At 31.9% G+C, this 12,585-nt stretch overlaps 2 protein-coding genes across 2 annotated transcripts in view; both read right to left on the reverse strand.

The window, feature by feature from the left end:
- LOC131846990 (transcription elongation factor 1 homolog) overlaps nt 1-12,585 on the reverse strand; it is a 380,500-nt gene that overhangs the window by 303,738 nt on the left and 64,177 nt on the right. The window lies entirely within an intron of this gene.
- The window catches only part of LOC131846981 (dedicator of cytokinesis protein 3), a 69,467-nt gene that overhangs the window by 27,565 nt on the left and 29,317 nt on the right, over nt 1-12,585 (reverse strand). The window contains exons 5-6 of the mRNA XM_059196407.1: nt 1,752-1,866; nt 175-459 (exon numbers count right to left, since the gene is read on the reverse strand). Coding sequence (XP_059052390.1) covers nt 175-459; nt 1,752-1,866 — 400 coding nt within the window. The remainder of the gene's footprint in view (nt 1-174; nt 460-1,751; nt 1,867-12,585) is intronic.

Raw genomic sequence — 12,585 nt, forward strand, 5'->3', positions numbered from 1 at the left:
ATCGAGTTTGGTTCAGACACCATTGTGATTTTTAGTATACAGAGTTTAGCATAGAGGGCAATTGTGCTTGCGGCACACCTGATGGTAAGTGATTACCGCTGTCCTGCACCCGTAACACTAGGTGACCGATTGCCGACCTATTAAGGGAAAGAATTAACTAAAAATCATACTTACAGCAAATAAGGTACTATTAGCGTGAAGCCTGTCCACATAATTCGAGAACCCGTCTCTCGCTATCCTGACCCTGAACCTCTCAGATAAAGGTTGTGCTTTTCTCGCATCGTGCAACCATAAGAGTAATTCTGCTTCATCTCCACCCGCTGTATGTCCAAAATCCCGCATGCTGCACAGTAGATTGTAAGATTGAACCCCGGTACTAGAATTTGTGCAGCCATTTGTGAGTGTTCCGGAGTTAAAGCTGCTACCTGAACCGCCTGCGCGACGGAGTGTACCACGCCACTGTAAATAAATATACAGACAGATAAAAACATTAATACATATTCACCTTATTAGAAAAATTAACCACTAAACTCAGATAGGGCATTTTTTGTTTCGTTTATTGAGTTTATAACAGAGTAGTTTCGGTCCAGACAGTATATTTAAAGTGCACACGCCCCTCTGTACCGAAGCGTAAGTTTTCATGTTACATTCCAACAGGGCTAGGAATTACGCCCGCCTGATGTTCCCAAAAATTTATATATATGATTAGACCAAAAATCCCAACATTAATATAGGTAATAAAAAACAATACACACGTACATAAACCGTACTCCAATACCCACAGGCGGGTCACAAGTTATTTATATAATGAATCTCTGATAATGGTTTATAGATAGCAAGAACATATAAGGCAACTATGTCACTCGTGCTTGAGAGAAACCTGTCACGACGGATGCAATACGTCTGGTGCCTTTTGTTTACTATAGATAGACAAAGTCATGTATGGCTTCCATGTATTTTTTATAGTATAACGTCATATAGTTATAGTAAACATGACCTTATTTTGTTACTTAAAACAGTTATATAACAAAAGATAATCGTTGGAATGTATTACCATAGAATAATAATTTATTCTATTTAGACAATAATCAATAATTAAATTACTAACATGAAATTACATTAACTCTTAATATACATGTGTTTTTGTTATTACAGTATGAACGAACGAAATTTGATGATTCTTTTTGAAATCAATAGGAATCAGTTTTTTCATTATTAATATTTACTCGTAAACATTTTTCATATAATGTTCCTCTAATGAACTTCTACATTGGCATATATATTTCAAATCAGTAGGTTATTAAAATCTAAAATACAAACTATAGCATATAATATAAACTACAGTACAGTGACGTACGGGCGGTGGATAAGGTCCATAGGATTTCAGTGCATAAGTATTTAAACTAAGTACAAACATTTTTAGTATTCTTAAATTTCAGGCCCATAATAAATAAAAGAAGCACATAATAATTAAGAGATATAAACTGTAATCAGCCGTCTGCGTGGATACCTATTACAGCTGCCAAACAGCTTGCTTGGTAAGTTGTCTTTCGGTTGTAGACTGCAGACAAGGCAATTTACAGGATATCGTGGTCATAACATCTTAGTTCTCTGGAATCGCAACCCATGAGTTGTATCAAGGATATCACATGATAACGTGATGTCCGTGGTTCTGTTCATGGTACTGCTTCTTATAGAACAGCCTGTCAGCTTGTTAGCCATTTCAGTTACATGAAAAATGAATTACTAACCGCTGCTGCTCTCTCTGAACTTTCCAAATGCACACTGTACAGCTGAACAAGGCTCATTTCTTCCGGATCCACTGCGGTGGCGCCCCTTCGTGGGACCAACTCCAAACCTAGTTTCCTGAAACAAGAAAAAGAGGTATTTAAGTATAAATATACTTTATGTATAAAAAATACTTAATAGTGCCATCTAGCTTTTGAGGATACTAGATCTTATGTGCAGTGTAGGCGGTAAATGTTAAAAAATTATTGCCACCATGTGTACCTGCAACTCGCACAAACAAAATAATTGAATAAAAAATTAAATAAAATTCTAAAAGGCTCCTCTTTTAGAATTTAGGTTATTTATTAGGTTCTTTTTTCAAGATTATCGTATCGTAACAGTTGTATAGTAGAAATACATAGAAAACACCCTGCTCAGTACATACAGGCATAGTCATGAATAAAACTGATTGTTTTAGTGCAGAGCTCGCGTTAGCTACAATCCAAAGATGACACAGTCTTCTAAAATTAGTAAAGGCTCTCAAAAATATTATTTGTTACAGATAAAGTAACTAAAGACAAACCTAATTATTTTTATACTGTACTACCAGCCCGGTCGGATTCGCACGGATGGTTAATTTTTTACGTCTATATATTATAGTTTAGTCTCAGGGATAATGTAGTATTCTGATGGTGAAACAATTTGTAAATGGTTTCAGTACTTTTTGAGTTTATTCGTTATAGACATACAAATCTTTCCTCTTTATAACATTCGTATGAAATACGACGATACATAGAGACAATAGACACTCGTACATTTTAATTACGTACACTATGGTATTGCATAGGTCTAGCAGATATTACGTGTTATATTGTTGCACCTGACTATGGTGCTCCACCGGAAAACCTTAGCTATACTGGAAACGGCCTTAAATCCGACGAAATTAATAGACACTCGTAGTTGTTAAAAATGCCCAGGCATGAGGTATCTATATCCGTCCAAAATATATCTGAAGACTATTACTGCACAATAATCCTTTATACAGAATATACAAGATGCATCTTGTATACCAATACGTTGGTTTCTGGATTAACTTGAAAAGACTTGGTTAAATTAAATGATTACACCACTTCAAGACAATTATTGTTCAAGTAATACTTATCTCGAACAAATGCTTACTCCATTTAGGTAAGTAAAGACAACCTTGAATATGAAGTCCATAAAAGGATTCATATTTACTAGGTTGGGTAGCGTTTCAGAAAATTAGTCACACTTTCCGCAAATATTATAAAAATATTTGCTAATTTAAGGTAATGGCGAGGCCTATCCACTGAAAATTGAAGAAATAACTTAGTTATAGTATTTGAAATAAGGGAAATCAAATAGAATTGTAGCAGAAGAATTAGTAGAAAAGGAGTAAACGAATCAATGTTTGCTAAATAAAAAGAGAAACTTCAAAAAGAGTCTGTAACTAACTGCAATGACAACAATGTTGTTTGCAAAATTTTTAATATTAAAATAAAGTTTCATTATTATCGGAATAATTTACACACATAATTTATTTTATACATCCTCTGGCAAGGCGAGGTCATTTCGCAGTATACGTAAATCCATTTGGTATGCATGCATAACATACAAAATGGACATTGTAGAATTGCTAACACAATTTGCAAAACGTTTGAGAACCGGTGTTTTATTAATATCATTGTATATAAATATTACATGACAGTCTCGTGTTCTCTGTTATTACATCATCTCATAAACATGAAGTACATTTTTCTTCTATAAAATCCTATAATTATCAAGGAAGTGGTCAATGCACATCCCATCGCCGCCATAACATTACAGAGTATAAAAATATATCATGCCGCATACCGGTAGAAACCAGTCAAAATCCTGTTTAAAGCATTAACCCAGAGTTAAAACCGCAAATCAAACAAGCTGCGTCTGCGCCGTCGGACGAAGCCCGCTTAAAATGCAAAGGAGTCAGTGGCATAATTCCTCGTAAAAAACTGTACCTAAAGAACAGCGCTCGAATGGCTATAGTTTTACGTGTGAATATTATGAATCACATGAAAGTACCACCAAAGCCTTCGAGGAATTCCCAACCGGAGGTGCGTTCGTCAGCTTTGCGGTGCAGTTTTTTGTAATATTAAACTTGAGCGCAATTGCAATAATGTTGCATTCAAATGTAACTGTTGTCATATGTTATTTTTTAAATTAAGTTGGCAATAGTGTTAGTTGAAATATTTTAAAGACCGCACCTCAAAATTAGGTCAATCTTTATATCAAGACGCCCTTCGTAGAGTAGTTATTATCCGCGTAGTAAGGATAAGATAAGTACGAGATTTTAAAATAAATTTTATAAAGCTTACGCAAATTACTTTGCAAAATAAAGATATATAACTGAATATATATACATATATATAAGAAAATTGTAATGAACAAAATCAATAATGTTTTAAATAAATAAATATTCAGTTCATTTAGTCGCCGATCTGTGCCTTAATAAATATTTCTTTATATTCTTCTGTGACTTTTAAGTTTCGCTGTTTTGCACCTTGCTATCTAAATACATTTATTATATAAGTATTGACGACCTGTCCCTATTTGGTATCGTTCTTGTAGTAATCTATAATTTTATTTATTATGTTATAACATACAGCATAACTTACACGCTGTCATTAGAAAAAACAAATTAACAACAATAGTACGATTTTCTTATATCAGATTGATTCGTCTATTGCTCATGTCTATTTGTGTTGACTTTACTAAATACAATTATTCAACATCATATATAGCTACACAAAGACGTAATTCCAGAACGTTTTCTAGATTATTAACTATCACATGTCTCGTTATTCGCTGTAAATCTATACAGTACGTACGTTCTTATAATAAATATGAGAATACATTAAATAATATGGATTTCTATGAAATAATATCAAATTGTTATATGGTGATTTGTTTATGAGGCGACATGACTAACACAGGTTGCTTGTAGCGGTAAGTATATCCATTATTTTATTGTTATAATTTAGTGTAATGTAGGTATGTATACGTAGTATACGTACGTAAAGAAGTACTATACAAACTTTTACTTTATATGATTCTTTAACAAACATAAAAATATCTACAATTATAAATAATATGAACATAATTAAAAACGTTTTTTTAACCCTAATAAATAATGTTAACCAATATCATAATTCATTTATTTCGTTCCGTGTACCTAAACAGTTATAATATCCTAAAAATATTACTCACTAAGTAAATATTTTTTATTAAAACATTACTAAATGAAGTGTAATTCCTTCTCTCCTAATTACTTCTTGGAAACATTTACAATAGCAAGTAATAAGTGATAATTAACATAAATGTATGGGCTCTCACCTGTGACCAGTTTTCTACTTACACTCCTTATTTGTAAAAGCTCACGCAAGTCGACGTTTTCACTGAGTTCGTAGCTCTAAATTCCTATTTCAACTAAGTTTATACATTTCTAGAAGTCTGGAAAAGAAAAGGTCTCATTTCTAGCTTTTCTTTATTATCTAAGCAAATATTCTTTAATGTTGTCTAATTAGTTATAGGTTTCTAAAGTAGACAAAGGAAGAAATACTACTCGTACATAAAAAATAAAATATCAAACCCATATTTAAAAAAATACAATATTTTATTTCTAACTCGTGACCCGTGACTGCTTCGGACGGATGCATTACACATCTTTGAATTTATCTACGTGTTCTATACTATAACACGCATGTACTATTTATACATATAAACCTTCCTTTGATTACTCTATCTATTGTTGAAAACCACATTCAAATCCGTTACGTAATTTAAAAGATATAAATCAACAGACCGCGGCGGCGATTTTGTTTTATACTATGTAAAAATTAAGAAAGTACCTAAAGAAAGATAAGGAAAATATATACATAAATTTCATAGCGTTTGTACTGCGAATACATGTGTATGAAAGACGTAAGACTTGTTTATATGTATGCCAATAATAGGTCACATTGCGGCCGCAGACTTAGCTTTTAGTCGACTCACGTAGACCTTTTCAATAGCAAGTATAGTTTATTTAACCGTAAATCTTATCTCGAGCGAGATACAGATCAATATTGTATATTACAAAGAAGCTTTTATGTCTACATGACATAGAAAGAACTTACATAATTGTGGCTGTGTCTTTAGACAAAAGTTTATTCCGTAAATTTCTCACGGCATATTTTGTAAACCTTATTGAGATTTTTGTTTGTTATTAATATATCTAACCGCAGATTTTGTAATGGTGATAAAGATTGGTCTGTGTAAACTAGGCAAAAGACATATTAGTTAACAAGATGAGGCCTCAAATAGATGGCTATACTTATTTTCTTAACCCACGAATCAATAAAATATTCGTGGCATTTAGTTTTAATGGCAAGATAACCAATAGTATTATAACCAAATATTAATAAAAATAATATGATAAGAGGGCGGCTCTAGAGGGCGGGAAGGGGATTGTTAATAATATGGACTAATAACCTCATAGCTAGCTATGTATTACGTTATGTCAGGTTCACTTCCACGAGGTTACTGGAAAATATCATTTTAAATTCTTAGTGAATTTGCCCCGATGGGCTAACTGACCTGACCTCATACTCATCGTCCTCCCCTGGTGCTCCGCCAGCGTATACCGTTAGCTCAGGCGAATGCAACATTCCATTGTCATCCCTTAATACAACTGTCCTTAGAAGTACCAGGGGTTACGTAGTTAGGCATAAAATATTCTTTAAAATTTGAGAAAAAAAACATAATAATAATATCTCAGACTACAACATGTAGGATTAGAGCTGTGATCATATTATGTTTTTAATTTTAAATAAGTAAGAGACGAAGGTACAGCCATGTATCTACATTATAGGGACTGTACCCCACAGGTAATTTAATTTAATGCATCATATTTGATGACAAACTGTGAAATACAGACGTGTAAGTAATCACTCGCATAAACAGGAAAAAAGAAAATGACTAAGTACAATGAATCCATTTCTAAGAGAGTAACCACAATTGGTGAACAGAATTTAAATCAAAATACAAAGCTTGTATATGTATAATAACATTTTTCCTGTAATATTAAATCAAGTTTAATTAGATACGAATTTATGAATGAAGAACAAAATTTAAATAATTTTCAAAAAAAGAATTGAATGTCGGGAAGAAAATTAGAAATGTTCCATTTTAAATCAATTTTGATCTATAGTATTAACACAAGTTCTTAAACCTTTAAGAGATTACTGAGAATGTCCAGATAGTAACTACCATTATGTAAAATCTAACTGTAGTTTAATAACTTTTGTGCCGCATTAGATTCGGTACGATTAAATCATTAAAGGTATATATCAAATTGTAAGCAGAATAAGTGACCGATGTGAAGTTACGGGTCCGTTTGCTGTGCAACAGAAAGGTCGCCAAACCAGTTATCCGAGCGACACAGGCTGGCTGACGTCTGGCGGTGTTCGTAACACGTTACCACCCAATGGTCATCGGTCTCTTAATTTTGTAACATGGCTGGCTGTGGGTGGACTTTGTCGTTTTTAACCAACTGTCAAAAGGAGGTATTACGTTTGACGCAGATTTTTTTATGCACTTTTAATAAATGTATTAAAGGCTTTTAGGATGATCCAAAAACAGACTTCGTTCAAATCGTGGTTGATTCGTTTTGAAGTTTTATCTGACTTTATTCCTATTTCCGAGTAAAGAAATATATTTAAAAATAACATACGCAATAAATAAAAGATTTAATAGACGGACAAGAAATTATTACCATCATTGTCTTCATTTGAAATAAATTTGCCACATGTGAGGAATTAATACATCAACAAACATAATATGATACTACTACATGTAGTTGAATAAACAAATTCGCATTGTGATTTTTTACGTAAGGAAGTATGCGATTATAATCTACAGTATTCCGCATTTAAGGATGTAAAACAATGCGGTAAAAATAAGCAATGCGTAATCAAACAATGCGTGTAAATAAATCCTAGTGTATTTATCGTACAATTAATAATGTTTATTATCGCTGAGTAATCAGATTTATGCATAAATCGCCAAACATTGTTGTTATTAAATTGCCACCTTGTATTAGGTCTTTTTCCGAGCATATCATGATTAGCCTTCGGCTACTTCAAAGCCCGAAAACTACGTTATTCACTGAATTTGATACGCCTAAAGAAAGTATAAACATAAGGCGTGGCAACCACAGATTATTTATAAACTTTGTGGTATCTGCAGAAACTGCATATTGAAGAGATTATTATATTATGAAGTGGTCAATTACTGGCAAGCACTTTGTCAGATTAACATCAATATGGAACTCGGAAAATATCCTGTTTAATTCTTAGCGAAGTCATTCCTGCAGGTCAAGTGACTTAATTTCATCATCACCCGTTGTAACGTTCACTGATACTCTGCCAGTGTTCGCTGCGGTATCATTATCAATCATAATAAACTAATTTAGCAGTATATTAGTCGAAACGACTACTACTTTTAAATAGAAACCAAAACAAAACCCATATATGACAGCCTCGGTGGTCTAGTGGTTTAGCACACCGCTTTACTATCCGATGGTCGTGGGTTCGATTCCTCGCACGGTACAAACATTTGTATTCATGAGTATGATTGTTTGTATCGGTCTGGGTTTTTCTATGTATATTATGTATTTATTTACAAAAAAAAATGTATCCATGTATTTATATCAGTTGTCTAGTACCTATAATACAAGCTCTGCTTAGCTTGGGACTAGTTGGAGCTGTGTGAATTGTCCTGAAATATTATTATTACTATATTATATTTATCAAAGTAGCCATTTTTATACTTGTTACGTTAATAAGCTATGACTACTGGACCATAAATATGATTCGGAATCAACTGCAACTGGAGAAAAAGAAACCCGTATTTTCCAAATTAGCTTAGCACAGTCGGCTCTGTTTACCCAGTTATATTGCGTAGCCTCTCAAATATTCGTTGAACGGTGTCTCATACCAATAGTTCAATATTAAGTAGAGCTTTTAAGTACATAGATACTAATTGCATTGCATATACAAAATTTTAAATTTTGTCTAAAATTCGGAATTTATAAATCTATTATGTTCTCTAATATTACAAAGCTCAAGAGTTGTTAGTTAATCTCATGTGTTTGACTTGAAAAAATATTTTATTATTAGATATCCATATATTATTAGAGATTCGAAGTAAAACAAAAAAAGATCGAGCTCCTTTAGAATTGTATTATAGATTGCCTACGCCACAATCTCTCTCTCTGTTTCTTATGGGACGCAGACAAAGTTGCGTGTATAAGCTAGTTGTACATATCTCGAAAGGATCGTTCAAATAAAACAAATACGACTAGGTTGAATCCACAACGACAGCCGAACTGGTAAATCCAGTTTTGCAAAATCTTTTGGGGTATAAAACTTTAGTCTACACGCTACATCTAAAGACATTTTGCAATCACAAGAATTTTATGCGGGCACTTAAAAAATCCTTGGTCGACTTTTACTGCGAAAACCAGTTAATGAATTATACAATAGAATTTAATATTATAAGTGTGTTCAAATATAGAAATCATGAGCATTATATTGATTCTTATATTTTTATTACATCTACAACAAGAATAATATTAACTTATCAATAGGGAAGCGTGAAATCAGTACCTACATAGTATATTCGGTATATTCCTGTGCATTAAAATAAAATAATAAAAATTAATTTAATAAAATAACAGTATTAATTTAAAATAGCTAATATTAACTCAATTTAGGTTTTTATATTATTAATTTTAACGGAAATATTTTTCTTCATTAAAAAACTGATAAACGTTTTGATATGGACCACCCTAGTTAGAGGTAAGAAAAATACTTTACTTCCTATTCTCAGGTTTATATAAAGAAAAAAAAATTGTATAAGAGTCGGCTAAACCGTTTCAGAGAAGTTTTCTTACATGGTTATGCGATTTTATATAATAGATTTAACAATATAATACATTATACTACAGTCACCAAATTTTTAATATCACCAGTGTCAAGTATAAAAAAAATTGGGGTAAAATTATGGTACATGATACAAATGATGCTTCCTGGCTGCTAACCTGAGATTATAAATATATACATGTACCTACTAAAAATATAGAACTATTTTTATATGTATATTATACGATTTGCCAAATTAAAGAAATATATAATAATAATAATCCTGAACAATTCAGAGCGCCACCTAGTCCTAAGCTAAGCACGCTTGTGTTAAGGAGACTGCGCAACTGATAGAAATAATTAAATACATACATGATATACATAGAAAAAACAAAGACTAATACAAACAAACATACTTGTGAAAAATGTTTGTGTTGCCAGTCGTAAGTAATGCGGTGGGCCTAACCGTTTGAGCACTTAAGGCAAATTCAAGTACTTCTCATTCATACATATTACGACATTAGTTTATTCGTTATAAATATTACTTTACGCACACGTCAACACTTACATATTACAGGAATGTCACGCAAGGTATGGTATTTATGTAGACAAAGCATATCTACATATACTCCATATCTGTAAGTGATGAATATCACGTAGAGATTTTCTACCGACTTAAAGGAGGATTTGTAATATATTAAATATTAATACGACCCGATCCGACTTCTCACGGATGCTTTATAAATCTTTAAATTTATCGGCTTTTCTGTAGATATATTATACTTACACATCATACTTTTGAATCACTCCATCTATTCCTGATAGCTGCATTAAAATCCGTTGAGTAAAGATGGAATTGTACAGACAGCAGCGACTTTGTTTTATAATATCTAAAGAAGATCTATATACTAGTCAGTCAGGACGGCTTCAGATAAGGCATTTTAACAACTAGATAGACATCTTTAATTGGATTGAAAATAAAATACAGCCCATGTGACTCTCTGTAGCAATATAATGTAGTGCAAGATTTTATTATATGTATACGCGAATGATTTTATTATATCGGTTTTTTTTAACCTGATGCAGACAAATTCCTTTTCCCACCATTTGTATTCATGAGTATTATTGTTTGTATAATAATTCTCCATCGTCATAATTCATCATTTATACTGTTGTTTGGTAATTTTTACCCGCAATGATAGCCTTATCATTGCGGGTAAAAATTACCTTATTACCCCATCAAAGGGAGATATATTATATATATGTAAAGAAATAATAATAATAATAATCTTTATTTAATTCAGAAGGATCGTTACAATATTATTTATACAATAGGTACACTTTCAAGATAATATCAATCCTTTCAGTATTTCTGTGTAGTGTGTGTGCAGTAGTCCTGGCTTCTGAACTAGCATTAGCCGTATGACAGAAGCCAGTTCCTTCCCAATTCCTATCCAAGTATAGCTCTGGATTTTTTCTATGTATGTATATTACGTATTAATTTAAAATGTATTTAATAAATTGCATAAGTTGTCTAGTACCCATAACACAAGCTCTACTTAGTTTGGAACTAGACGGCGCTTTGACAATTATGCAGGGTTATTATTATTATAATATTATTTTTTTCAATACAAGTAACGACTCTGTTACTTGTATTGAAAAAAATAATATTACACTTGCCTCTTTAATAATTCCCAGCCATCTAAATTTATATGGATTATAAAAATTATGCGTGTCTTTTTAATTAAATTATAATTAAAAAGACACGCATAATTTTTATAATATTCTATTAATATAAAATGGTAATAAAATATTAATTATAATATAAAATTTACATACGAAGTAAAACGACCTAATATGCAAAACGAACTCGAAAATTATGTCTCCTAGCGTAATCTGTATCATTGTGAAGATATGAAGGGCAAGGTAAACAAGTTTAGTATATCGTAAATAGAACAATAGGTCTGCACAAACAAACACACCAGTTGGAACAAGTAAACCGAGTAGCTGGGTACTTAGTGGCTAATTATAATTAAATAATGTACGTTATTAATTAATTACCACAGGTACCTAAAATGTTTGTCTGTTATAAAAAACACACGTAGGTACACTGTAAGAAATTCATATATATTTACTATACTATATATAATATTTATGTGCCAATAATATAACAATAAAATAGATTTAAGAAAGGTCTAACATATGATTGTGGATGGTTTTAAGGGCAGAGGAAGGTCGGCCTAATTTATTCCCTTTATTACCATATCATCTTTCACACAGTCCATCCAACACTTTTTCGGAAAGGTACATAACGAGATGACTGCGAATAGGATGAAGGGAAGAGAAAAAACATATTACGCCGATCCCAAATAAATGGGATAAGAAAAAGCAGATGATGAATACAATGATAAAAGATTTTTTCTTAAGTGAAATGGCAAACATGATGTTGGTCATTCCAGAAGACTACGATTCCTCTATAACCTGTAACTGCTCTTTAAATGTTATATATACAATTTGGTTGTCTGCTTCATGATGTAATATCTGGATTAAAATACTATAAAAAATGTTAGCGCCATGTTTTATAGCTGTGAGGACTATTTAGATTTAAGACAAATTTTATTGAAGGTATTATGGTGGAATCAGTATGTTGATTTTAGACTACTTAAGGTACACCACACAGAGAGAAAACTAACTCTGCTCAAATCACAACAGACCTTTTACAGTTGAAATTCAACTATTACAAAGATATTCATGTAAAATTCTAAAATACATAGAAAAATAGGGGCCTATTATAAAGTATATCTAAGAAGATTATTAAGATACATTTTTTTTAAAGTGATGTTAGTAATCTTATGTATCTGTGCGTTATATCATTGTAATAAATCTACATCTACAT

Source organism: Achroia grisella, unplaced genomic scaffold (assembly GCF_030625045.1).
Source record: "Achroia grisella isolate CSIRO2021 unplaced genomic scaffold, CSIRO_AGI_Agris_v1 utg515, whole genome shotgun sequence".
NCBI classification, from domain to species: domain Eukaryota; kingdom Metazoa; phylum Arthropoda; class Insecta; order Lepidoptera; family Pyralidae; genus Achroia; species Achroia grisella.